General features: G+C 54.1%; 1 protein-coding gene across 2 annotated transcripts in view; it reads right to left on the bottom strand.

Moving 5' to 3' along the window:
* Positions 1-27,857, bottom strand: part of FLT4 (fms related receptor tyrosine kinase 4) — a 60,576-nt gene that overhangs the window by 29,346 nt on the left and 3,373 nt on the right. For both annotated transcript variants that reach the window (XM_029998265.2, XM_029998266.2), the window contains exons 2-3: positions 8,578-8,674; positions 2,138-2,412 (exon numbers count right to left, since the gene is read on the bottom strand). In XM_029998265.2, coding sequence (XP_029854125.1) covers positions 2,138-2,412; positions 8,578-8,674 — 372 coding nt within the window. The remainder of the gene's footprint in view (positions 1-2,137; positions 2,413-8,577; positions 8,675-27,857) is intronic.

The following is a 27,857-nucleotide window of genomic DNA, read 5'->3' as shown; positions in this document are numbered from 1 at the left end:
AGAGGTGAGAGACTATGGGGTCCCCTCCAAGCTCAGATGGCAGCCAAGAACTAACTGATTTACTGGGCTGGTCCTGCCGCCAATGAGCTTGTGATTCATGCACTAACTCCCCTCTCTGACCACATCACATATTTTCTATAAGGCTGTCTTAATGGGTCGGATGGGAATAATTTAGCATCTTCTTCATTAATATATGCTTAGCTTTATGAGATGGGGGCTGTACATATCCTATTCTACCCTGATGAGGCATTCTGTGTGTTTACAGTGCTATCTGTAGCAGTAATAAAATACACACCTAACCGGACACATGGGAAATGAGACAGATGGGTGGAGAGTTCGTTTGAGAACTGAGCTGCAGGTAAAATATGGAAGAACCCATTTTTCCAGCCAAGCACAGATATTTTGTTCCTGGCAATTCCACCAAGCTCTTAACAGGAGAAATGAGGTTGATGGATAAACCTGTGGTCTGATCATGCTGTCTCCAAACATCCCCGACACTTACATCAGCCCTTCCAAGCTCTCCAGGGACAGTTTCACATTGCAGCCCAGTTCAGCAGAAACAGGCAGGGCTTTATCTGGATGTTCTGCAATGGCTGCGGTTACTGTATGCCTGGGTTTTCCTGACATGTCCCTTCTCTGCCTGAAAGCCTGTCCTGTCTGGAAAGGCAGATTCTGAGGTTTCCTGGATGCTTGATAGCCATAACAGGGCACAGTCTGATCGGAATGAGTATGAACATGTGCTGTGTAGTCATGTGCACAGCAACGCTGTGAGGTGTTGGCTGGATCTGTTGCACACACACTGTCCACAGGCACTGTGAGTCCCATGGGCCCTGACAGTGTGGGATTTATTGCCCTTAAGCTACACCGCACGTGCACACTTGCTGCTCTCTGGTAAACAGGAGAGCCATTACTGAGCTTCAAATGAGGCTGGAGGTGATAGAAGGTGGACGAGGGGGCAAAGTGGCATTTGCTGGATCACAAGAAAAATCAGGCTCTCGCAAAAGCACTACCTGCATGTAAGCTTGTTAGGTTGTACTTATTTTCAGCGTGTGTAAGAAGCTCTCTGCCTCCATCCTGACACAAGACTCTAGAGTGTCTGAACACCCCTGTCCAACTCACAGATGTCTCCTCGCAACATGTCTGGGATCTAGGGAACCTCTGTCCTGTTCTAGGATGGTCAGCAGAGCCTGTGAGAAGGCAATTGACCAAACAGACCTCAGTTCCTCTCCAGCAGCTGCCCAGCTTTCCTGATTTGCCCCTGCATTTTTCTCTGCATAGCTGCAGAGGCAAATTTGGCTTTGCTCTGGGACTTCTGAAAAATGCATCTTGTATGTCATGACCTGCCTGGCTTATGACAACTGCACCAACTAATAAATGGGGGCGGAAAGAGAAATAGCTCAGCCAACTGTTTCCAGGGGACAGTGCTCGTTTATCTTGCTGGAGTGTACTGCAAGCAGTGGGGGAGACAGCGGAGGAGGAGCCCCTGGGGCATGAAGAAGCCGAGTATTGGCCCCGCAGCCACTTGCTGAGCTGAGGTTCCAGCTCCAAGCCTGGTGGACAGCCCTCCTCCTCCAAAACACATCTCATAACCCTGCCTGCACAGGCAGCCCCTGTGCAGTGTGGAGAGGAGCATGTGGGTCTGCCACCGCGGAGCAGCTCCAGGGCCATCAAGCCCAGGGAAAGGAGGAGGCTGCACATGGCAGGTTTGTACCACTCCTCCTCGCCCTCTGTGTCTCAGCTTTACGGAACATTATCATCCCTAGCCACTAGCATCTCAGAGAGCCCCCAGCTGCCCAGAAGCTAACTCTTGTGCTTTTTTTAGCGGTGGAGCGTCTATGAGGCCCGGTTCTCACTCCTTAAATTCCTGCATTCCAGCCTGGCTGGAGCGATGCCCCCGGGCCAGGACGTAATTGAATCCTAGGCACTGCCGCCATCCCCCAGAAATGGACGGATATTGGTTCCCTCGAAGTGCAGGGAGCCAGCCCTTGGCCCCCTCCCTGAGCCTGCAGCACCCACACTCTGCCCTGGGAGGCCGGGAGGCACATCGAGCTTTTTAATCTTTCTGATATTATGCTGGTGCATAGGCTGCCCCTGAGCTCCCCCAGCCTGAAGGTGCACACCACCGGATGGCTCTTACCTCTTACAAACACGTAGGTGCTGACTGCTGTGGTGCCCTCGATTTTGGCATCAATGTACTTGTAGTAGCAGCGGTAGTAACCTGTGTCATTTGCCTGGCTCTCTGTCAGCACCAGGACTTTGCAATAAGGCTTCGTGCCAGTCCCCTCGCAGTCTTCTTCTCGGATTGCCCGGCCGCTGCTGGGGGCTGCTGAGGCCACCAACTCGGTCTCCTTCTCCTTCCCGGCAGGGTCCACCTTGCCCCCAGGCCACGACCACTCCAAGGGGTGCTGGCCTCTAGACATGGGCAAAGAGGAGAGTTAGCTTTGACCTGAGCAGGGTGAACGTGGTGGGGATTTAACTGCCCTGTGTGACTGCGCACATCTGCACAGGGCCCAGCCAGCCACCACTCTCAGGCTGCAGCATGGATGAATGGCCATCCTCCAAGGAGAAAAAACAGGTGTGAAGAAATGGCAAGCAGCTTCACTAATCGCTGGGCAAGCAGACACTTGTCCCCTTCCCCAGGCCACATCTCTGGCCATGCTAAGCTGTAAGATATCAGCCCACTCACAAGCAGGTCTCCCCCTCTCATGACTCTGTCTTACTGGTATTGATGCCAGGACAGGGAGCCACATAGGGCCCTGAGGGAAAGGCTCCATTTATTCTCTATTCCCTCTCATTATTAAAAGGGTCCAGAGGGTCCAGAGCTATTAGGAAAACACACGGATGTGATGATTTCTCTTGGCTCAGTGTAGCTGCTGGCTGGGGCTCATGGTGTGATGAATGGAGTGGGAAGGAGAATGAGGGAAGGAGAGCAGACTGGAAAGAAAATGAGAAAGAGAAAAGCAGGAGGGAGTCAGGGATAAAAGACAGCAAGGAGAAAACAAGGGGAGGCTCAGCCGACTGCCTTCTGTCCAGCTGCCAGCTGTTTCCCTCCCTGCTGCTGTGAGAGGGGGTTCCCTTGCCCTGCACAGCACCCTGCAGCCCCTTCAACCCCCCAGCACGCTCCCCCAGCTGGCCTGGGGCTGCTGCCCCTTCCCACCTCTGCAGAGACACTGAGCTACAGACACCTCTCCAATGGCATGACTGCAGAGCCTGTTCACCAGTGGCTCAAAGACAAACGGAAGAGTCCAGGAACTGCAAGAAACCCCAGACAGAGCATGCATGTGTGTATTTATATATAGCTGAGGATCTCCAGAGCAGGAGGTTTGCAGATGCACATGTACGCACTCATGCGCGCCGCCATAGCTTGCTATAACTGCACTTGTTTACTACAAACAAAACAAGCTTTTATTCCATGCGGGAAGTTTTGTTCTGCAAAATCAGAGCCCCTTTCAGAGGAAGGCCTAGTCCCCACTTGAAAGTTTGCCAGTGTAGCTGAAAGTCACTTAAGAATGTGCAAAAAAAAAGAAATGGGAAAAAAGAAGACATCACAAGAGACAGCTGTGGGGGTAAAAATGGCCTTTTGCCAGCACCATTTGCTCTATTAGGGGAAACTGGGTTCATCTATTATGCAAGTTTGGAAGAGGCATGTTGGCACATGCAGCTCCTCTGCCAGGACCCTGCCAGGGCAGCTCGGCAGACAGATGCTTTTAAGCGCAGCCAGACTGTGACCGTCACCAATAGCTGGATCCAGACAGCAAGGGACAGTGAGGAGGAAGTGAGATAAGGTGCCATCGGAGGGCACAATGGCTCAGACGCAATGAGGACAGGATTTCTGTCCAAGCGTGGGGGAAAGACATGCCCCTTTGTGTTTGTCTTCAGAAGCTGATTTATCTTCCTGCAGACTTTGCTCTCTTCCAGCTCCCGCTGCCCGGCTCACCACGGATGAGTTCAGAGAGTGTGCTGCACTCCCCCCGTGTCACCAGGCACAAGGCTCTGGAGGCAGTGACGTGCCCTTGGGGACAGCCACGCAGCCCCTCTGACCCAGCTTAAACTTCTGCATTCACTAAAAATGCCATCAGTGCCTGAGGCAAGACTGGAAGTACTGCTCCAGCGGCTTCTGTCCATGAATCACAGGCAGGCTTTTCCAAAGTATCAGAGTCTTACAAATGCTTCAATAAAAATAAGACTCATGAATTTTGAGTTTTTCCCATCCTATGCACGCACAGGGAAATTAATAGTAAATCTGATCACCAAACCAGTAACACTCAGTGGCCTCTGCCATGCCCATTGCTGCTGTGCCCATGGGCCCGCTGCACGGGGCACAGACCATGGGGATGGCCCCGCTCACAACCCAGAACCGAGAGCTTCAGATCCTGACTGCGCAAAGAAGCCCCAAAGCCCTTTGCGTTTGCTCAGGCATTTTTGGCGCTCCACATGGAGCAGGGTAATTGTACAAGTCTCCAGTGTTTCCGCTTTCTGTTTGTTTACCCACTGGGATTTTCACGCATTATCAGATCCACTTGTTTTATTAACCATCAAGGCTAGCAGTAGCTGAATGACACTTATTTATATAAACACGGATGGGCCAGTACAAACAGACCTGCTGACCAGCCCGTGGGCAACTCTAAACTAAGGCATTCCTTGCATCATGTGCTGCTCAACCAGATTCAGTGGGGACACAGAAGGTGTAGGCATTTGTGTGAGTCCAAGTTAGCATTGCTGGTGTGTTAAGAGGACCAGAAGAAGGCATGGATGAGGGCAAGCCAGGCTCACTTGGATTTATTTCTGAATCTACCCTCTGCATTTGGGGAAAGGTCCAGGCAGCAATTTTGGATGGTTCCCTCCCTCTTATCTGTCACCTTCAAAGATTTGTTCCCAGGTTGTTTTCTTTCAGCTGTGATAATGTGCCTCTGGGCGATGGAGCCTGCTGATGCCAGCTGGAAACAGATGCACTGTAGGCTTCTCCACAGCTGTTTTCCTAAATCTTTTCAGGACAGATGCTCTTCAAGGGAGACGTTGCAATTGGCACCACTTTTCTTCAATCCTCTTTGAAGCTCCCAAGCGTGGTATGACAGGCAAAGCTGGCTGTGGCTTTGTGGCTTAGCTGGGATAAGACAGATCCCTCCTCAGCACCACAGAGGATGTTCATAGCAGTCACCCACGTGTAGGAAGGAGCAGCAGGTGGTGTGTGTCCGGAGCAGTCATGGTGGGGCATTGCCTTATCCTCAGGCTCCTTCAGCCCTGCCACAGCACTCATTTCCTCCACGGGAGCCAAGAGGGCTCCGGGGTCAAATACTGCCTCTCTGCCAGAGTAGGGTTTGTGCATCTGCAAGTCAGCTCTATTAACAAGTCACTGGGCAGCAAAGGACAACCTTGCCCTTCTTTTTCTAAATACCACGGCTGAGTGATGCTCCCTCTCTACCTGAGTGCCCAGGACCTGTGGGATGGGACGGCACAGCCAGGACCAAGTCAATCCCTCCGGAGGTTTCTGCTGTTGTGCAGCCGGCTCCTGTGGGCTCTGCTCCAATATTCATGAGCCGGAACAGCACAAGCTCTCCACTTTCCCCCAGCTCAGGCTGCCAAGGGCATGAATGCAGAGATTCACAATATTCTTTCCTTCCTTCTCGGGCTGGGAGCTAATAAAAGATGCACTGTCCATATGGGCATCAGCCCCTTTGCCCTGCTCTGCCACATGCTTAGATCAAAACATCACTGGGGCTCTCTGCCAGCCCTGGCATGATCCGTATTTTGGGGAATGCTCCTACACTGGTCCTCTGCTGTCTGGACCTCTCAACGGTGCATTGTGCTGGGTGACAAGGGAACGTGCCTGTGTGTGATGCCATTTGCAAAAGCAGAGCTCCAGCACCTGGTGGCTCCTTGCAGGTGTGCTGTGTCTTTGGGTGTCTGTTAAGCATGCCCAGCTCCAGAGCGTCACTTATCCCATGGCCTGGCAGGACTCTGGTCACCAGTGAGGCTAGGCAGGCTGCGGAGCAGGATGGGGGCTGCAGAGCTGCGGGTGTGTGAGATCCAGGATGCTGCAAGGGAGCCTGAGAATGCAGTTGGCTGCGGGACTCTCACGCTCAGTGGGTGAAGCTTGAAAGGTCTCCAGGGAGTCTCACGTGGGGGGTTTTGAGCTCAACTTGCTGCTGCAGCACTGCTTCAAGCAGGCCCGTACTCCTGGCTCCAGGGCAGCTCGAAGAGCAGCCAGAGGACATTGTTCTCAAGGGAAGACCAGGGTCAAACTGAAGCCACCTCCAGCACGATGCTCAGCAGGAAATCCCTGGATCCTGGATTTGATTTTGTATTTGTTTCTGCCCTACCCTGCCCCACCACCCTCTCCTTTGCCTGTTCTCTTGGTGGTCTGCATGTTTTTCCCTTCAGCTCCCATTAACACAAGCCAGGTCTTCCCGGGGTGGGCCATGGTCCAGAGGAGAGGTTGGAGAAGCAGCTGGGTGTAATTAGAGATCCAGGGACCACGAAAGATTTACTTTTCATTCAAACGAAGTAATAGTGTCCCACAGTCAAAATTCTTTCCTCAAGACATTAGACAAACACAGGCTTGAGAGCTCAGAGGGAGAAGGGGAACTTCTGAGCTATGCAGGAGATGCTGAGTCTTATCTACCTGTGGATGGTGCGAAGGACACTGCACAGCCCCTGAGGAGCACATCTGGGACTGCAGCTTTCAGAGGCAGGGGGCAGCCAGGGAGCAACATGGGCAGATGGTGCATGGGTTTTAGTACTGTTTGCAGATGGCCCTGCTGCTCTTTGGCTGGCCAGTTCAGTCCTGCACAACACCTGGGAGCCAGGGGTAGGGATGTTCCTTATCTCAGCTGTGTCCATGCCAGCATGCTGTATGGATGCCACCCTAGTGAGCCTGAAAGATGAGCTTTGGCACTGCAGCAGGAAACAGGGAGCTTGCTGCCACCTGGAGAGACTGTAGCTTGTATGATGCTCCCTGCAAGGGCAGGCCATGCAGAGTCTGCACTGAAAATAAGATTTTTTTTTTTTTTCCCACTTCATGTGATTTTCCTTCATATTAATCGATACCTAATAAGTGCACAAGGAAAGGGCAACCTTGTCTGTAGTCTAGGAGGGTTACCCAGAAAGAACGGCTTTCCGCTTCATGGTGCTAAGCAGGTACGTTCATGCTTGACTGCAGAAGACACTTTCTTTAACCACACCTCTAACTTCAGTATGTTCTTTAGCCTTGGCTCAATCTGCAAGCAACACAGTCTTGAAACCACTTTCTGTGTCCCTCCCTGGGCCACTGCTGAGAAAGGGTCTGGCCTGATTATAAGCTTATTCAGAATAATCTCACTGAATCTCCCCTCTTCCAAGGTTTTAACAGAGAGTATCAGCTCCCACATCCCTCTGTGGAGAGAATTACCACAGCAGAGCACTGGAGTCCCAAGACTCCCTCCTCCTCCTCTACGCCCCCCCACAGCAGCTATATGGCTGACCACAGTCCTCCAACTCACACATTTCCTACAACCTAGCACACACCATGGCTCCTCAGGTCACCATATGAACAAGCCCACAACTGCTTAGCTTCCCAGACCGAGTGAAATCAGTTCAGTATGGCCATCAACAACCTTTCCTCTATCTCTCTCCCCTGGCTATGAACTGATTCACAAAGTAAAGCAATGCCATCTGTTCCAGGAAAAGTTAAATATGTTTGTGACAAGACATGAACACAATGCCAGCCAAGTGTTTGCAGTAATTGCTCCATGGTTATATATAACACTGAGAAACACCCATTTGAGGCCCACGCTGAATTTATACCCCCATTGGGCCCTAGCATTCAGATCCCAAGCATGGATCTGCTTTCAGCTGCTCAAGGGAAACTCCAGCTTTGTCAGGAAAATTGACCTTGGTCAATTCTCCCACTTGTTTTTTCTTTCCAAGATAGGGGGTAATGCTGAAAACTACAGCCAACTGTCCCAGCGTGGGATAAATCAGTTCAGGCACATCACCTTCTCAGAGCCACAGTCTCCAAAATGACCACAGATTCTCCAGCGCCTCTCAGATTTACTCACCTGGCCTGGCCAGGACTTCTCTTCACCCCCATGTGTATAAGGCAGAGCATTAAATCCCAGCTTCCTAGAAAAATTGGAAGCCTCTCACAGCCACCAGTAAGTGGAGCCTTGCCTTCTCCCATGGATATTTCTCAACAGCCCCCAAAATGACCTGCCAGATTTAGAAACCAGAACTACAACCCTAGCAGCCCCTGATGAGGTGAGAATAAGCAATGTCAGAGAAAGACAAGGAGAGTTAGGAAGGCCAATTTCCCTAAAGAGCTTACAAGGAAGCTATCAGATCACACAAATGTTTCTCTATCTTCCTTCTGCCTGCAAGACTACAGCAGAGGTTATCACCATCTCCTCTGAGACATCTTCAGCTTCTTTTTCAATTATTAGATGAATTTATACTTGGTGAATGTGGAAGCTTTCTAGTCAGCTGTGCTAATTTGCAGGTGTATTGCAGCCAAGGTGTCCCTTGTGGGCTCTCCTTGCCTGGTCCTCCAACACTTATGAAGTAAGAGCAGTCTAAGCAGAGCCACGCTTGCTGGCGCCTTACCTGCAGGTGATGGTCAGCGTATCCTTGGCGCTGATGACGTGTTCCTCCTCAGTGATGCTAAGAGTAGGGGGGGTCATAGAATAGCTGCTCACCAGATCTGTGGAAAGAAAGGAGAGAGGGGATGATGCAGACATCTGCTAGTCTGGACCCACTGCTGTGGGCAGCAGCTAACTTGGCATCACCAGCCCAGAGAGGGGCAAAGCCTCCTGAAGGAAACATCTCACAGGAGTTTGCTCCTACAAGATAGTTTAATGCTGGCTCACTGGGACACAAGTGGTTCATTTGCAGCCCTCCTGGCTCCAGCGAGTCGCTCTTCAGCAACAGCTCTAGGGCCGGGGCCAGAGAGCCCCTGGGCTCAGACAGACAGACTAGCACAGATGAGGGCCAGAAAAAGAATGGAAGACTAGAAATCAGGGAATCCAGGTGTGGCCATTCCTCACTAGGTGACTGAGATTGAGCTTACTTGGACTAGGGCTCTGAAGTGATCTTATCTGCTAACTGGAAGGACTCTGGCAGGAGATTCTTCTATACACATGTAGTTTTCTGTAATCAGAGGGACAAATCAGGGCTGCCCAGCTACTACAAATGCAAAACTCTTGCGTTTGTACAGAGATGCTCTTAGGAGCCAGCAGGCATTCACTGAATGCCTTTCTCCTGCCAGGCACTCTCAGGTACAGGCAGTCACCTGAACAGGACCAAACCTTTGGGGATTACAGCAGCCCCCTTCCCTGCACCACAGCTGGACAGGCATTCCAGGAGTGAAATTATCCAGGCTCAAGGACGGGCAGTTAAACATTATCACGCATTTCTCCCAGCTTTCATCTGGGAGAGTCCCACTTCTCGTGTGCTTGCATCTCCGGCATGCCAGACACACACCCTAAGCGAGCTCCTTATGGACAAAACATCTCGAAGTACCGGTTAACCTCAGAGACGTACCCGTTGTTTTTCATTAGCACGGTGTTGCTGACTGTCATTACTTCTGATCTTTATCGTAAAACTCCAGCTTCTGGAGAGGTGAGATAATTCAAAAGAAAAGTCTTGGTGACTGCAAAAACAAGCAAGCAAACTAACCAGAAATAGAAGGGAAAAAAAAAAAGTTGCGAAATGTGAAGCTGTGACTCAGGTAGATGCTAAATGCTAAGGAAGAAAAGAATGCAAAAATATGTTGCTAGCTCAATTTTCTACAGAAACGCGAGGTTTTTGCAATGGCGTTCCATGCATGTCTGTCTCCTTCCCTTGTAACGTTCAAACCCATGTATCGGAGAGATCTGGCAGGGAGGGACATGTCTCAAGGACATGGTGTTTCCATGGGTTTCACAAGCAGCAGGAATGCCGTATGATGCCTCTCCTCCAAAACCATGGCCTAAGGACCGCGGGCCTTGGAAGCCCTGTGGCAGAGCCACGTGATTAATGTTTCTCTATGGGGAAACCTGCCCCAGGAGACACCAAATGGCCGCCAGCCCCTCTGACGCAAGGCCTCCGAGGTGCGGCGTGAAGATCCAGGCCCATGGAGAAGCCGGGGGTGCCCAGGGTCCGCCGCCACCAGGAGAGGCCGCTGAGGGGAACATGGCGGTGGAGGGACGTGCCGAGCGGCACCGCCGGCACGGCCAGGCTAGGGCTGCCGGCCTTGTTCTCCCCGATTGTTCTCCATTTCCTTCCCGCCTGCGCATGGCTCCGAGGTGGTGTCCCCGCGGCTGCCCCCATGGCAACGGCGGGGCACCGGCCGTCTCCCCCCGCCATCTCCCGCCTCCTCTTCCCTTGCCCGTGTGAGGCGGCGTCAGCCGCCCCGCACCTCCACCTGCTCAGGGGTCCCGCTCCCCATGGCCCGTCCTAGAGACACCCCTCTCTCAACAACAACAGCAGCAGCCGCCATCGTTCGTCGTTCGACACGCGGGTCGGGTCGGCGTCACCGCGGGCCCTGGGGCCGGGTGGCCCTCGGCCCCCGTGGAGGACACCCTGCCTCCTGCCTCCAACCTCCCCTTCACTGAGGGAGGAGACGCACAAAAATGTGCCCTGGGGCTGTGAAAATAAATGACCGCATTTTTGGTAAAATCCCTTCAAAATGTAACAAGGTTTATTAAAAAAAGGCCGGGGGGTGAGGGGGGCAGGGGCGGGAGGAATCTGTCTGCTAAGCTGCATTTCCTATTAATGCCGGACACGCTTATCCCAGTGCAAACACCGCTCTCCAGACGGCCACAGCCTGCCAGTCCATCACCCCAGCAAGCAGCTGGGGGTGCCTGCCACCCCCGTGGTGCTCAGCCCAAAATGCAAAAGATATGGCTTGCCATGGGGCCGGACGGGGACAGCAGACCCTCTCATCCTGCCAGTGTTCTGGGGCAGCGAGCACAAAGCTAATCCCCCAAATCCTGGCACAGCAATCCCTGCGGCTAGCTGCGACAGGCACCGAATTGGGTCTCAAAACTGGAGTGGTCCCCCTTGCTTGAATCACTAAATAAGCGGTCCAATGTGGCAGGAGCCTCTTGGCCGATGCTGTGCACTGCATCTGCCCCACCACCGGGCTCGGGGGGAGCGGAACGGCTGCAGAAATAACCCCCTGCCTCCCTTCACGTGCTGCCTGGTGACCTGTTAGCAAACAACGCCAGGGGGTGGAGGGGAAGAAAGAAAAAGTACGATCTGTGCAGGTTGAGGCTGTGGGATTCCTGCAGATGCATCCTGTGCACGGCCCTCCGCGAGTACAACAGGAAAAGGAACCACTGCTCCCTCCGAAAGCACCATGGCGCGGGGCTGGGGACGCTCCCGCTGCTGGCAGCCAGCGCAGCGCCGGCTCTCGTGGCCGTCCAGCCTCCTCGCTGGCCCCGGCCTGCTGGGAGCTTCGGGGACTCCCCGCATCAGGCACTGGCTCACACTGGGGACCCACTACTCACCCCAAAGCCCCACGCTGGGCCTGGCATCTTGGGATGCTGCTGCCCACAGCCACCTGTGGCATCCAGGACAGGCAGAGGGATGCACGGAGCCATTCCCAGCCTGCAAAAGCACCTTCAAGGCCATCAGCTTTCCCCCCGCAAAATTCTCCATCCCTCTCTGTGCTTGCCACATGGATCCACCCCATTGCTGCCCTTGCCCTTTCCCTCTCCGGGGGAGCGTGTGCCCTGCTATGGCTCTCTCCCGTGTCTCACTTTCCCCAGCACTGAACTTGGTGCTGGGTTTGGCCATTAAATCTCTGCTAACCGACATACAGATGGTTTGTGTCTCTGGCAAATCCCAGGGTGCGAGGGAGATGTCTCCAGAGCATGGAGTGTCTCCTCTCCTCCGAGTTTCTCCTTCCCCACCTCCAACCCCAGCAATGCTTTATCTCCTCGGCCCTCCGAACAGATCCCACTCTCTTGTGCACACCAAATTGCGCCCTTGCACGGGGAAAGCATTAATGTAATTAAAAAGGCATGCGGCAGCCCCGGCAAGCTTTGTTTTTTCAAGATCGTTTCCAAGCAAGTTGGCAGCGGGATATTAAAATAAACAGAGGGGGATTGATGGGATGCGGGGAGAGGAAGCAGGATCCCACAGCCACTCACACCTTGTCTATTTTCAGAGAAGTGCGTTTCCCAGCGGTTTTCCTAGCCTTGATCTCTCAGCGCGTGGCTCTGAAAGGGGCCAGGCTGCACCGAGGACCTTCTCCTTATCGCTGGTGGCTCCTTCATTTTCTCCAGGCCCCCCCCACCTCTTTCTGCACCCTGAAATCACTGCTGCTCTCAGCACAGCGGCAGGGCTGCCCACTTGGGTCCTGCATCCCAGGGTTCTCCCTGCCTGGAAGGGAAGCCACGCTCGCCCTGGAAAGTGCTACCCAACCTAGGGTGTCTCGCAGGGACTGAGCAGCCCACAGCCTCCAGCCTTGTGCCTGACCTCATCTCTCCACCCTTCAGCATGTTGCCAGAAAGCCTCACATGGGGCCTGGTTTTCCCTTGCGATGGCTGCAGACAGCTAAATCACTGCAGAGCAGCGTCTGTGCCAGAGCCAGCACCGCCACAGCGAGCGATGGCTGTGGAAACCCGGGCAAAGGCTGCGCGTGGGTGAAGGTGCAGGCGCAGCACAGCATGGCATGGCACGACACGGCTCCCGCTCTCCGTCTGCTTCCACTCGCAGGAAGCCCGGCACCGGATCCTCCCTCCGAGCCCCCGCACACCACCTCAGCCCCTCTCTGCTTCCCTTTCCCTCCCTCTCTGCTGAGTTGGCCCTGCTGACTGATTAACGGGGCGCCTTTCCGGAGAGGGATTTTGTTCACACTCTGTCCTTCTCGCTGACTTCCTTCCCCGGCGCTGGACTGGATCACTCCGGCCACAGCCGCCGCGTGTCCCCAGCTAACCGGCACAGCTCCTGCTCCTGCCACCAAACTTACCGCTTTGGGGTTTTGTGACCAGAGCTGCAAAATAACACGCATAGAGCAAAGCTGGTCTAGATGAGGCTGCATGCTCCTGCTTGTCTCCCTGCACCTCGCATACCCAGCCCGCCCACCCCAGTGCTGTACTGGGGCAAAAGATAGGCTGGAATGGAAAAAAGAGAGTCCTTTCCCCCAGCAAAGCTACCCTGACCCTGCTACTGCCCCATCTCTACGTTGCTGCATTCAGGTAAAAATTCCCAGTCAACGACCATCCCAACAAAGCAAGGCAGGAACTTGAGATTTGGACACTTTCTACAACAGAGATTTCTGGCAGATTTGTACCAGGTAACTGAATCCCCAGGATGGAGCCCCTGAATTTACCCACATCCCAAGACTGCAACTCAAAGCACCATGGATGAGCCTCTTCTGACTTGCCAGGCTCAGGCAGCTGCTCTGGCCTGTCCCTGGCTGAGGCTCAACAGCACTCTGAATGCCCTGGGATTGCTCAGGGCTCAGTGCTACCATATAGCCTGATGTGGCTCATCTCGCAAAGTGTCTCCCGTTTCCCTTGGGTTTTACCCCCAGCCCAAACCTTTAGCTGCCCTGAGCTCTCCCTGCAGGCTGTAAAGCCAGTGGTGGGACTCTTCCCTTGCAAGCAGGGCAAGGCATGCACTTAGACATGCAATCACGCACCGTAGTTACTATGTGAGTAAAGACCTGCTCCTGGACAGCCAACAACAAAATTCCAGCACCTCGCTGGCAATTGGGGAAAGAGGGACTGAATGACCTTTTCTGATGCAGAAGAGCAGCAATAGCTGGCACAGGGGGAGAGGGAGATGGAACCTTGCTCTGCCTTTTCTGCAGACCTCTCCTCTGGCTTTCCAGGCTGGGCTTATCCAAATTAGCAGCATTTGCTGGTGAAAACGCATATGCAACATTTCTCCTTGCCCTGCAGGAACTAACCCCAGCACCGCAGGTGCCATCTTCCCCCTCTGCTCCAGTTACCTCTTCTCCACCTGCCTTGTGCTGGTGCCTGGAGCTGGAGGACCCACGGCCGCCCACAGACGCATGGGAAGTCCATGTGCCAGAGGCAGAGCCAGGCCCACTTCCCACCTACAGGGCTGAAGTTCCCCCACGGAGCGACTCCTCCTCACGCACGGGGCAAGCATCCAGCTGTGGGTTGGAGCAGCAAAGCGTGAGCGTCACGTCACACAAGGAGCAGGCAGCTGGCAGAGCAGCAGGGGGAATTTGGACGTAGGGCTGTGAGCTCCTCCTCTTCCTCCTCCCAGTCCTCGCCAGCACGGAGGAAGGCTTGTTTTGCAGAGAGGTGAGATATCGCACGAGGCTGAGAAATGAATGGCAAGCTCCAGCCAACGTGGGGATGAAACACCAGGTGTTTTCTCTCCAGCCTCACAGCGGGCAGGGTGAGCCCCAAACCACGGCGGGAATTCACACCAAAATGGAGCAGGTTCTGCCCAGCAGCCTCTGCCCGGGAGCTGCAAGGGCAGGGTGACAGCCACCCATGCCCACGGTGAGGCTGGGGGAAAAACAGAGAGGTGGCATGCTAAAAGGGTCTGTGGGCAAGATGGAAACAGACTGAGGTATAAGCAGTGAATAAATTAAAAATCATAATGATAGAAAACTGGAAATCCCCCCAAAACTATGTATTTGCACAACAGCAAAGGAAGCAGTCCCCTTCTTTTATGGGGTTTGTGAACGATGTTCCTTTTTCTGCAACCCAGGGTTGACCACCACTTCAGACCTGTCCCAGAAGGGGTTAAACACAGGGGCTGTGCTCCTCTGTGCAGGATCAGCCCCTCTGTGCCCTGTGTTGTGCTATGGCAGCATCACTGTCCCAGCCACACAACTGACCCCCACGCACCCAGAGTTCACCCCAGGCCTGGGGCAACACCCTTCCCCTTCTCACAGTGGGCAATGCCAATGGTGAGACAACACTCCTCTGGTCCAGAGATTTTCATCCCTGGACCTCAAAGCCCTGAAATGTCACCAAAACAAAGTGGATCTGCGTCCTCACCATTTTGTGAGGATATTCCCAAAGCATCAGATGTTCCTTTGCTCCAACTGAGGCAGGCTGTCCTCTTTCAGGGGACACAAGGGACTCAGTCAATACTTACAGACACAGAGGTGATCATCATTATTGGGTGTCTGATCCCTCCTGTCCAACACCAAAAGCATAACGAGACATTAGCTTTGCCCCAAGACACCAGTGGGTAAGTTCGTGTATGGTGGCAAGAGCCCCCTGAGCAGGGACCAATACGAGGGCTGAGGAAGGGTCCACGAGAGCTGGTGGAAATGTTTTTTTCTTGGCCCCAGCCTCAGAGATGCCCCAAGAACCACGGGTCTGCAGCAATGCCAGGTGAGGAGGAAGGACGTGTGTCCAAATGGACAGGGCATTTGGGGAATGCAAAAATCAGGGCTCTCCTCCAGCTCAGCACCTGCAGCCAGGGGAGACCCCAGCCAAAGCATCCCCCTGCCTGCCAGCCAAGCGGGGAGCAGGATGGGGTGGGCAGAGACGCGAGCAGAGCATCATGCGATGGCAGCACGGCCTCGCCACAAGCAGAATTCACAGCCAAACCAGCAGCACCGCGAAGCTGGGCGTTCTGCTCTGCTCCCCCAGCCCCTGGCACTCTGCGGCACCACAGCCGTGCATCCAGCGCCCATGGGTCCGGCCAAACAGCCTGTGGCCTCAGTCCAAAAGGCTGCTCTGGCCTCAACGCATGAACCCCAACGGCTCTGTTTAGCCTCTCATTGCTCATAAACTTTAATTAACTGGTTCTTTTCTGGCAAGGCACAAGAATCTCATAACCACCTGCACTGATGGGGAATGAGGCAAAGAAAGTCACGAGCTCTCTGGGCTCTTTCAGCTTTTGGACTTCCAAGCCGGCAGTCTCATCGGGGGACAGAAACAGAGGAGCTCAAAAGCAGGAGCCACTTTCAAGAGAGCTGGGCTGTCCTGAGGAGCAAAGTTACGCTTGTGCCCTTACCCTTGGTGCCTCCAGGCAGGGGTTTAAATGACAATATTTCACAAGCCAGCTGCTCCAAGGCAGCAGAGCAGGGCTGCACCCAACGATGCCGCCACCTGCTTTTGGCACTGCAGTCTGCAGGGGCACAGCCACCTTTTGGGACTGCGGTCTGCAGGGGCACAGCCACCTTTTGGGACTGCGGTCTGCAGGGGCACAGCCACCTTTTGGGACTGCGGTCTGCAGGGGCACAGCCACCTTCGGGGACTGCGGTCTGCAGGGGCACAGCCACCTTCTGGGACTGCGGTCTGCAGGGGCACAGCCACCTTCGGGGACTGCGGTCTGCAGGGGCACAGCCACCCATGCCCTAGGGACCTGCTGCCACGTCCTCCCAAAGAGGGGTCAAGGAGCGCCTGTCTGGGAGCGTTTATCTGTCTGCCTTTCTCCCTCCGCAGGAAGCACTATCTCACCATCGCCCTGCCTCGCTCCAGCCCGGTTTCCTGCTCCATCCTGCCAGGTTTACCCTGCTTTTTCCTCCTCCCCTCCCCCTGCCCCACTGCTGTCAGGCCATGTTTGCATTTCTGTCTCCTGCCGTCTTTCCTCTCCCTAGCCCCCCCCGCCCCGCGCTCGCTCCCTACTCCATCCTCCCCGAGAGGCTACGTCCTGAGCCAAAGTTAGCCTCTGTCAGGTAGCCACATGTCCGGCCTGGGGCAGCGGGTCAGCCGGGGCCACCCTGCAGACCTCCTCCAGGATCTCTGCTGTCAGCAGCCTCCCCAGGCCCCAGGGGAGCCGGCTGTTTGCTGCTCTCGCTCGGGCGAGGGATGCTCCCGTACATCAGAGAGCTCGTTTCCCCTCGGCGGGCCGCCGGCCCACCCTTTCTGCTGCTGGCCAGGGGCTGGCCAGACGCCGCTTTGTTTGGTCCCCCGTTCCCTGAATCGCTCCGGGTTTGTTGGCTGCCTGCTCCTGCCCGGAGAATCCTTTTCCTGCCTTTGAGACAGAGGATGCTCGAGCCATCTGTGCATTTTATTTCCTTGTAGAAACTAACAAGCCAAGGATTGCTTCCTCTCCCTGACATTTCGGAGGGCAGCTCCGGCTCAGCGGGATGCGCAGGGAGGGGAAGGGGAGCCCAGCGCCTTCAGACAGGAACAGGACCTATTCTGTCCACAGGATTCACTCCCCAAGGGGCAGAAATCCTCAGACCTGCCAAAATGCCTGTGGCAGCTCCCACTCTGCCACCGCCGCGGCTCTGCAGGAGCCCAAGGCGAGCTGCCCTGCTTAGCATACATAGCCACCCCTCTTCCAGTGGCCCCTATTAACTGCATGGCTAAACCCCTGCAAAACTCAATTAAAATTATCCTCCCACATCTTAAGGGCTGTCAGGTTGCTTCTCTTCCTATTTTATTTTACTTCTTTCAAAATCTTGCCCTGCTCACATTCGCTGCCCCTGCAGGATGTGATTAACATGGCACAGAAAGAGCAGAGGGATCGGATGGCTTTAGGGGACCGGTAACAAAAATTAGCACTGTTCATTACATCTCTAACCTGAAGGGACGCAATGGATGGTCCACAGCTCATGTGAAATGAGTGTTGGTCCAAATCTGGTACCTGGCAACAGGCATTGCCAGCACAAAGAGATGGCCAGGATGGGCCGGGGATATCCCCCCGTGGGCCCTGGGGGTCTGAGATCTCTGGGGAAGTGGCTTGGGAAAAGCTTGTACTGCTGCTAACTCCAGGTAACCTCTTTGGGACTGCTCAGGAGTTGCCTGACTATTGCAGGAGCCAGAGGTTAATTCCACCCCATGTCTACCCAGGTGTAACACCGGAGGCTTTACTGGGCTGAAGTACCTCTGGCAGCAGTGGGTGCAAACCCATGGGGCACTAAAGAGACACCTTCGGCCGCTAAGAAGAAATGATAGCCTATACAGTGACAAAGGGTAAACAACTAAAGGAAATTATTATCTACTGCTTCTCATGCTGTACCTGATGAACTTACGAGGCAGACAACAAAGTACCTTTTCATGCAACTCAGGTAAACTGTGGATTTTGCCACTGTTGTATACCCACAGAGAGATTCCCAAAGAGACGAATAAGCTCCTGGAGGACAAGTCACCACCAGCTCTTACACACAGTAATCCAGGTGAGACAGCCAGGTCTAGGAGTCTCTAAACTGCCCATTGCCAAAACAAAGCAGGGGCATCAGGGCAGGATCCCCCTGCCCATCCAAGGGCATCGTCCCCTTTCCTGGAGCCCCAGCTGCCCACGCTGAGGCTGGTGACAACCTGGGCAGAGCCAGGACCAGCTCCAGTGCCTGGGCAGGGACTTCCACCTGCAGCACTGGGGCTTTGCTGCACGGACACAGAGGAAGGGAAAAGCCTGAGAAGCAGCAGAGAGGAGACCCTCAGTTTGGCCGTCATTAACTACAGCTCCATCATGAGCTGTTCCCAGAGGCTCAGGTGAAGCTCCCATTGATGCAAGCTGCAGATGTTCCGTTGGGGGAAGATGGAGTTCAAGCTAAGCGAGGTCTTGGCATCCGACTCTCGCTGGGAGATGAGGAGGCACAGGCAGCTGACCGGGAAGTCAGACAGAGCCTGAGGGTCGGCACTGAGCACAGAGAGAAAAGGGCAGCAGCATTTGGAAAGAAAAAAGCAAGTCGCAGGTTTGCTTTTTCCTTGATGTGTGTGGGCTTAATTGCTGGCCTTTGAAGTTTAGCTCTTCCCAAGACTGTTGGCTTATGGACAGGCTGGGCAGGACACTGAAGAAATCCCTGTACCCCACTCAGGGCAGGTTTCCCCGACGTGAGCAAAGCCTGCGGACCCTGCCTGCCTCCCACCCAGGCTGCTGCAGCCAGGCTGACCGTGCTGGGCTTTTTCAGGGGTCTGCAAGCCATGCAGCTGGACTGGGAGGCACCATGCCAAGCAGAAAAGACCTGCTCCTCTGTCTTCGTGTTCTTGGAGTTTGCATCCAGATGTTTTCTACTTAGCTGTGAATTGAAATCAACTCAGAGCCCTCAAACCAAACAGCTGCCCTGGAGCTGGCAGTGCCTGTTCTTCTCTGCAGAGCAACCCATCCTCAAGTTGATCTCCAGCTGCTGAGTGCGCGAGAAGCTGATGAACAGGGTAAGTGGGATAAAACAGTTTTGCAATTAGATGATTATCTTGGCCTTGGAAAACCTGGATTCAATTCCCCATCTGCTCCAGGCTCTCTGCAAGCCTGTCATGCAGCTTCTTTGTACCTCCATCCCTGCCTGAGCCACAGAGCGTAGGGCAGCAGGAACTGAGCTGCTTTGGCTTGGGAAAAAAGATACTCAAGCAAGAAAGGAGGAAACCTTATTCCTTCTAACGATAGATAACAGGGAACAAAGAAAATGGATTTATCCCAGAGCCAATGCGACATGAAAAAGCTACATTAGATGTGGATGGGTCCAGAAAGTAGGAAGCATAAGAAAAACGCAAGAGGAATTTAAACTTCCTGATTACCAAAGCAGGATTTTCAAGCATCAAGTATAATCTAAAAATAATAATAATAAAAAAGCAAAGGGAAGAGTGGTCATGGGCATGAGAAAGAGCTGCTGCCTGGGGAGTGGGAGAGCACAAACCCTCCTCCACGGCGCAGCTTCTCGCATGCACACCTGCACGTGCGCACACGCGCATCTGCGCGACCCCTTCTGCCGCCCCTGACGGGGTGGGCATGAGGGGAGGCAGGAAGATCACAGGCATATGCTCTTCAAAGGAGAATTAGTCATCAGAGGTAGCGGCAGAGGAAGGAAGCGTCAGGTACGAGGTCAGACGTGCACAAGCAGAGAAGGCTGCTGGAAGAGCTCTGAGTGCTCACTGCAGACCTAAGAGCCCTCCTGGCATCCACACGAGCAAGACAGGAGGTGCAGCTCCCTGGGGTAAATGCACCTACAGCAACATAGGAGATAAGACATTTCAACCCTCCTGAAAAACACCGCACAGCTCGGCTTTCTGCCATCCTTGAAAGCAGCTGGAGCTGGCCAAACCTGGAGCCTTCCCTGATGTGGTTAATAAAAATCTTGCTCTGCTCTCTGCAGGATCCCCAAGAGGGATGGGCTCTAGAGAGCACAGCAAAGCTCTCCCCCCACACAGGGCTTTGCTGGGTTGCTCCTCATCCCCAGGTCGGTGATCCCAGCTGCTCCCTGCTGGGCAAAGAGACTTGAAGATGGAGAGACTCGGGGCACTGGGGGGAAAGCCGGCCCCACAGGGCTGTCCAGGGCATTGATGGCAAGTTACAAACACACACACTCTCGGTTTCTCTTGGCACAGAGCTGTGACCGCAAGCCAGGACCCGCTGTAGCACGAGATGATAATCATCATCTCCGAGAGCCAAAGTGTATCAGGGCATTCGCGTCACTTGAGATTAGCTGGCTGTTTAACATCTGCACAGATTTCTCTCTCCACCTTCACACAGCACCCTCACGCAGCTATGAAACTCATCTAATTCCCTGCCAAGAAAGGCTGAGTTGGAAATGTCACACTTTGTATATCATAGCACAATTCCTACAATGAAACACCTAGCCTAAATGGCAGCATCGGACTCTGGTGCCATTTGAAAGCCAGTAAGCTAAACCACCTTATGCTGCTTTTTAAAAATAGCTTACAAGAGGGTTACTAAGTTTCATAAACACCCAGTTACTCTCTTGTTACTACTCAGAGGTTGACTGTTGTTTTCCCATTCCAAGGTGCTTCCCTTGCCACGCAGCTCAGCGGGGAGAGCACGCAAGCGGACGCAATGGGAAGGAAGCGTTTACACGTGCTAATGACTTCCACTAAAGGAGCACAAGTACTAACAGGGAAATTGTGCTAAAGAGACAACACGCCACTTCCTTGGCTGTCCCTATCTGGTCACTGCAAGGTACGTGGTCCTCAGAGCCATGGGGTGAGGCTGGGGATGGCCTTCCCAGCCCCATGGGAACATCAAGGTGTGAGCAAAGGGAAGACACATTGGCTTGGACCACAAAGGCAGGAGAAGCCGTTTGGCAGCAGGGCCGTTTTGGCACCACGCTGGACCAAGGGACCAAGGACAGACACAGGCCCTTTCCCATTCCCAGCAACGTGGGTCCGGGGGCCAGAGTCCTTCCAGGTGCTGTTCATGCCGCTTCACCATGCGCATCTCTCTTCATGCCAGCACAGGTTTCCTAAGTTCACATGGGGCCCTGTTTATTTTTTTTTTTTTTTTTTTTTTTTTTTTTTTTTAAATCTACTATTGTATTAAGAAGTGTTTTTCTTTTGGCAAAGGTTACTGTGGGGCCAACACCGTGCAGAGTCTCCTGCCTTCCATCACCGCTATAACCTCTGAGCAGGAGCTCAGCCTGGCCAATGTCACTTATCTTCAATGAAGGCAGGGTTGTATTTCCACCACCATATAAAAAAAAAAAAAATAGATCCCAGAACTCCCCCTCTCCCCTAGTACATTCTTTGAAATGCCACCCAGGCCTTGTTATTGCTGGGAGGCTGGAGAGCCAGGGATTAACTGCCTCAGGCTGCATTAGGCTTTATTTGTCTAAGCAGCCAAGGGTGAGGAGCGGCCATAAATATTGTGAAATGCCGAGTGCTGTGGAGGGGCAGCATTGGGCAACGCAGGCACCATGGCAGCGAGCATCGTATCTTGGGCTGGGTGCAATTCTGGTGTGACCAATGTCGTTGGAAACATTCCTGACTCTCTACAACACAGGAGGTTTGGGGGACATCAAAACCCATCCTCGTGTTCAAACTGGTGACATCAAGCTACCACCCATGCCTTCTGGTTGCCTCCACTAGTCCTTGTAGCACATGAGCAAGCAAATGCAGTGGATCTACCTGACCAAGTGGGAAAATCCCACCGCAACACTGTCACCCAAGGGGACACATACTGGGTCTGAGCCTGTCTGCCCAGAACAGGGCAGTACGGGGTATGCTGTGGCTCCCCTGCCCTTGCTTACTGGGATGTCACAGTACAGAGAGGAGATGAAGACCAGGGTATGCCCTGATCCCATCCCAGCACCGGTGGTACTGCCAGAGCCAGCACTTACAGACAGCAGCCCAGGACCTGCTGCGTCTGATAGTTTGGCAAAAGCCAACAAACCAAATGAGGGAGTCATCAGGCCCAGACACATGCTACATTAGCTAAATTGCTTTACAAAGGCATCACAGGGTAACTCCATTCGCAGGCAAGGTGGTTGCTTCCCCCGTGTTTCATCCCGGCACAAGGGCCGCACACTGCCTGCCCAGCGGTGCGGGGATTTTCTTGGCGCGAATGCGTGCATCTCCCACGGGAGCATCCCGCGCTGCAGCCAGCCGCCACGCTTTCGGGGCATGCCGTTAAACTTCTGCCCTTTGCTTCCCGAGGGCCAAGCACTGCAGTGTGCTGAAAGGATGATGGCCACTTAGACCAAATTACGCCTCACTGGGGACTCTGCTCAGGCTAGGACAACCCACCACGTGCGTGATGGATTTCTGTGGGCGCTGGATGCCATCACCTCTGCTGGATGCAATTTTGCTTACTGCCATTACTCTGAGCTGGCAGTTTCCAAATCTGAGTATAAACCACAACTCGTGCCCAACCTTCTTGCCTTAATAAATATCAAGATTTACTGTCATCCTTTGAAACTATTGACTTGACCCTCACTTTTTTCAGTATTTATTTTTGTAGGTCACTATATCTAACATCCATCTGAGCAGACACCAGCATTTCAGAAATGGGGAAAACAAGTCACAGACAGAGAGCCAAGCCCAGAGCCGAACCTCGCTGTCGGGCACACACGTGTGTCTGTGCAGACACGTACACATTTCCCCCAGCCAATGCAGGACCTTCCACATGCAGGGAAACCGATAGAGGGTTTTCCAGGCTCTGATACACAGCCTTTGACTTTTTGTACCTTTTTTGGGGGGGAAACACATGAAACCAGTAAACCTTTTACAGAGTTCCCTGCCACATGAAGAGCCCACGTGCCTCTAACTCAGAAAGCTGATGGAGGACCCCAAAACCCTCCGTGAGTCTCCTGGGTCTTGTGAATGTGCAGACAGACCTTCACAAACCTGTGGAGCCACTACCCAACTTGGGGCGCCCGGCTGGGCCCTGTGGGCGTTGCGGAGCCCCGTCAAACCCTGCCAGCGGCCAAAATGGTGAACGCGCTGCAGGATGGGTGCTTTGCGTCCCCAGAGAGGGAGCGGACAGTGACCCAGGCGGGAGGCCTGGCTGCCATGGGCACTGCTGCCTGGCTAGCACCGGCGGCTCAGGAAAGCCATCATGAGCTTGCAAATTCTTTATAAGCTTCCCACGTGACACAATTACCCAGAGGCCAGATCCTGAAGCCCTTTCTTCTGTCTTTACTCAGACCAGTCTCCACTGAAGTCATTGAGGCATTGGCCTAAATACAACTGAAGGACTTCAGGATTTGGCCCAGTAATAAAAACTTCCTTCCTTTGTCTACTGCTCACTCCACATGATCCCACTACCTCCCAGCCTCCTCCTGGCCACGTCTCCCGAGGCTGGGGCCATCAGTTGTTTTGGTTGATGCTGCTCTTTCGTTTTACCCTCTGCCAGACCGTGCCTGTCCCCTCATGCAGCTGCAAGCTGCCGAGGTGGAGGGAGCCGGGGCGGCTGGCGAGGAAGAGGGTGGATCGCAGGGTGAAACGCAACCCGGCAGAGGGGCAGCGCCGGTCCTGGGGACACGCGTGTGTGCGGACACCGCGCAGGCTGGGAGCAGTCTCAGCCATCACCTCCCCAAAGGCAACACTTCCAACGCTTCTTTGAGGATGGGATGGAGTGCCTCCAAAAGAGCCTTTCTTCCCTCGAGACTGTAGAGCAAGTGCCTGAGGCTATACACTAAACTTTTACGTGACCGGGACTGGGTGAGGTGACTCCTGCCCAGGAAGGTATAGCAGGAAGTTAACTCATCTCGCTGCAATGGCAACTATGCATCACGCTAGGAAGTGACACCATAAGAAACACATAATTTTAAACAAATAACTTGCAATATGAATTTTGCTGCTTTTTCTGCCTCAGAATAGCCAGGAGGATGCAAAGCCCTGTTATCCCCCATGGGTAACTCAGCCCCACCACGGCCATCCAAAACAGCCACTGGGGTTTGGGGCAGGAGACAGGAGCTCCTGCTTCCTTCCCATGTCTACCAGCCTTGTAGACACCTGTGGCACCGGTAGAGCAATATATGAACACAAATGGATGGATACAGCAACTCCCTTCGCACCAACCTCCCTGCCTGTGCCGCTTGATGACAGAAAGCAAACACAAAAGGAATTTGAACTTAGCTGAAGCAAGAAGCGTTTGGTCCTGAGGTACCAGCATAGTCTGATGACCTAAACCTCAATCCTGCAGCTCACGGATGCTCAGGGAGGTGACCTGGTCATATAGCGGATTGCTCAGAGAGCACCAAAACAACTCCCACGAGTTCCTGCTGAGGTCTTCAGTCTTGCAGGGAGATTTTTAATATTTCTCAGCTAAAACTGAAACGGTCAGACAGGCACATTGGAGCACGCAGTTCTAACCACCCCAGGGAACACAAAACCCTCTGAGCAGCAGAGGGCCAGTGATCTCAGGGCTGCGAGGTTGTAGGGGGGCCTTTGCACAGGTCTGTGTGAGCCCCGTGCCACCCAGCCCAGCAGAGCCGGCTCACCGTGCCCTGCATCCCAACGCAGAGCACAGCGACACCAGTCTGTGCATTGCACAGACTCAGAGACCAAAGTCCAGTCCAGCAGCAAGGGCTGCCTTGCTTAGGGCTTGCTCTTTAGAAAAAAAATACAGTCTCGCTGTACATTCTGCCCTTTTTAAATACATTAATTGCCATGGAAACAATGCTCTTATTGGTATGGGAGCAGCCTGGTGGCCTCCACAGATGCAAGATAAAAATCAATGGATACATTGAAATACAGGCTGTATTTCAGGACCTTTTGTGGTTTTGGGGCTGGTCACCGTGGGCACATATGAGAGAATGGCTCAGACACTAGCAAGATGCCATCTTCTATGGAGAGAAAGCTGGGGACACCAAAACATGCAGTAACATCTCCTTTGCAGTGTTGATCTGCTCGGTCAGAGCACCCTGGTGTGGGAGCCGGTCCCAGTACTGAAGTGTGTGCTCAACTTCTGGCACTGCTCATCACTCCCAGCTCCTGCTGAAGCATCCCAGCCCTGGCTGCCCTTCACATCCTCATTGCCAGCGAGTGGAAAGCCTCACCTGGTCTCAGACCTTGGCAGGGTGGCTTTGCTCCATGCCTCCCCTCTCCCCACCCGTGGCCCCTTCCACCAGCTCACACGCCTCACCAAAAAGAAGAAAAAAAATGCCAATATAATATATATATATTCTTGGCCTCGAGAGTCTTTTAAATAGCACTGAGGGGGTCTGTACACAAACCAGCACGAAGGGAAGGGCTGCGAGCGCCCTTCCCTCCCTACCCGCAGCCGCCCCCGAAAAGCCGGTGCAAAGGGCAGCCCCGGCTGCCCAGCTCTCCCCTCCCGGCGAGGAGGAGCGCTGCCCCGTTCCCTGCCGTGCCGCCCATCATAAAGGGGTCCCTGAGCTGTTATCAGGCAGTGACAGTTTCCGCCATCAGATTCCTCCTGTCCGTCAGGAAAGCTAAATAAGGAACGTCGTTCAGGCGGCTGCAGGAAGAGGGGAAATGCAGGGACATCCGGCCCAGCTGCCAATTTTTCCTTTCCCATGAACCACCACTGACCTCCGCCAAGGGAGAACCTGGACACCCAGCCTGGCGTTGGCACCGCTCGTCTTCGCTTAACCCTTCCCCGGGGGGATGCCCTGGCCCCCGGAGCCTGCCCAGGTGGGTGGCCTCAACGTGCGGCGCGGCGTGGCCACGGTGGGATGGCGCATGGGTGCTGCGTCGCCGGCGGCAGCACCGCAGACCAAGGCGGGCGGACTCGGCACGCTGGCTGGCGTTCGCCCAGCCAACTGGAGCCACGGCCAGGAGAAGGCTTAACCCCTCCGTGCCTGCATGCGGGTGGGTGGCTACACCTTGCGTGGCAGCAACAGGTCCCGAAAGCATCATTGAGCTACTCTGATCGCTTCCCTCTTTGCACGCACTGAGATCGGGAACAGGGCCAAGCTTATTCTCTCGCTTATCCCTCTGCAACCCAACTGGGGTTTTCCAGGCTCTGCTGAGAGCTGTAACCAGCTCTGGACTGGCTGCTGCAGACAGGTAAAATCTCATCTCCTCTTTCTCTCTGCTCACTCCAGGGCTTTGCCCATCAGTAACGGGGACCAAGACAGTCTGTGATCCACTGAGCCCTTTCTCATGGTCCTTCCTGGGGATAGCCCCGGGGTCCTTGCTGCCTTCTACCGCACAGAAGCAGAGCAGGGGAGCAGCAGCCACCTCATTATTATGTGCTCAGAGAAGGGGAAACCATAGCACTTGCTCGGAGTACCTCTTGCCGTTCCCCACCACTCCGTTCTCTGTGTTTCCCCAGTTTGGAGACTTTTCCTGACCCCCCAAACCAATCCTCCCTCATTAGCACATGACATCTGTCCCACAGCACCTCCAGGTTTGGCCCGCAAAGCCTGCGCTGGAGATCCTCGCCCTGGAAAGAGGGGGCAGAAACACAGCAAGAAAAACAATTCACACGTGGGAGAAGTTGTAAGGTGAAATACAAGTCACTGGCTGAAACCTGTTTCTGCTACCTCAGCAGGGAAACGACTCCAGGAGAGACTCCCCACTTAATATCCTCAGCTTATAAAACTTAGTGGGAGTTTCGCCACCGGCCCAGGTTTTCACCCTCCTTCTGCTGAACTTGCACCTAGAGATGGAGTGATTTGCCTGTAGCCGCCTAAAAAAACGAGCGGTCACGCTAGGCTGAAGGGCTTGTGCCTCCTTGCCGACTTGACCACAGGCCATCTCCGCTTCCACTATTTTGCGTTAACAATGAGGCACCGCAGATGGGCAATAATACTGTGTGCCGAAAACATCAGAACTATTTTGACCAGAGAGAAAAAGCCCCCCTGGGACCCAGCTAACCCTCTCTTTTAACAACGTGAAACAAGAAACAAAGGTCTGGGATAGCCAGAGGCAATAAAACCCCTGGAATTAATTTAACCAGTCACTAGATGCCAGTGCAGCTGCAGCAGTATTTCTTTTCCTAATGAAGGACAAAAGATAATTCCAGCTCTGGCCCAGGGCAAGGCTCAGCTCTGGTCTCCCCAGCAGACACTGGCACACACCAGGTGGTCGTGGTCCCCCACCATGGCACCCGGCTGGCGCAGGACCCTCCGGGGGGCTGTGTGCCCAGCTCCCTGCTGCCCCTCGCCCAGGTGGAGATTTGCAGGAGCTGCCCGTGCAGGAGTAGCTGGGGCAGGTCAAGGTGAAACAGCACTGGGCACCTCTGGCTCACAGTCCGGGGTGGGAAAAGGGGGCTTTCAGCTTTAACTAACCACCTGCGGCTTTTTTCCTTGCAAACCCACATATTTTTCCATGCACAACTGCCCACGGACCCAGGCAAACGTCTAACACCCACGAGGCCCCGTGGTGACGAGCTCCATTGCTGCATGGTGGAGTGTGACAAGCCACCAGCCCCCCACCACGCTCCGCATCCTCCCAGCGCAGGAACCCACCGGGAGCTGCCTTCTCCCAGTAAGACGTGATTTTGCAGCCCTCTGTCGCTATGTCCCAGCCCATCTTTCCCAGTGGAAGAGTCCTGTGACATTTAGTCATTCTTCACACCTCCATGACCACTGCTCCTCTGCTCCAGCTCCCCACCCTCCATAAGCAGCACAGCCTGCAGGGTCCGGCCATCGCAGGGCTTTCTGCTTCTCCCCACACCTGCAGGACCCCCCAGGATCCCCACCACCCCAGGCTTATTGCAGCTTTCGCCCACCACTGTGTTTAAATACACAGCCCCCCCAAACCGGGGGTGAGGGAACCCCCCACCTTGACCCCATTGCTTGGAGCTGTTTCAGTCCAGCAGGCTGAACGCAAAGACACCACGTTCATTTGGAAACGCCTCTGCTG

The sequence above is a fragment of the Aquila chrysaetos genome, chromosome 22 (genome assembly GCF_900496995.4).
Source record: "Aquila chrysaetos chrysaetos chromosome 22, bAquChr1.4, whole genome shotgun sequence".
Lineage (NCBI taxonomy): Eukaryota > Metazoa > Chordata > Aves > Accipitriformes > Accipitridae > Aquila > Aquila chrysaetos.
This window is presented reverse-complemented; position numbering and strand designations above follow the sequence as displayed.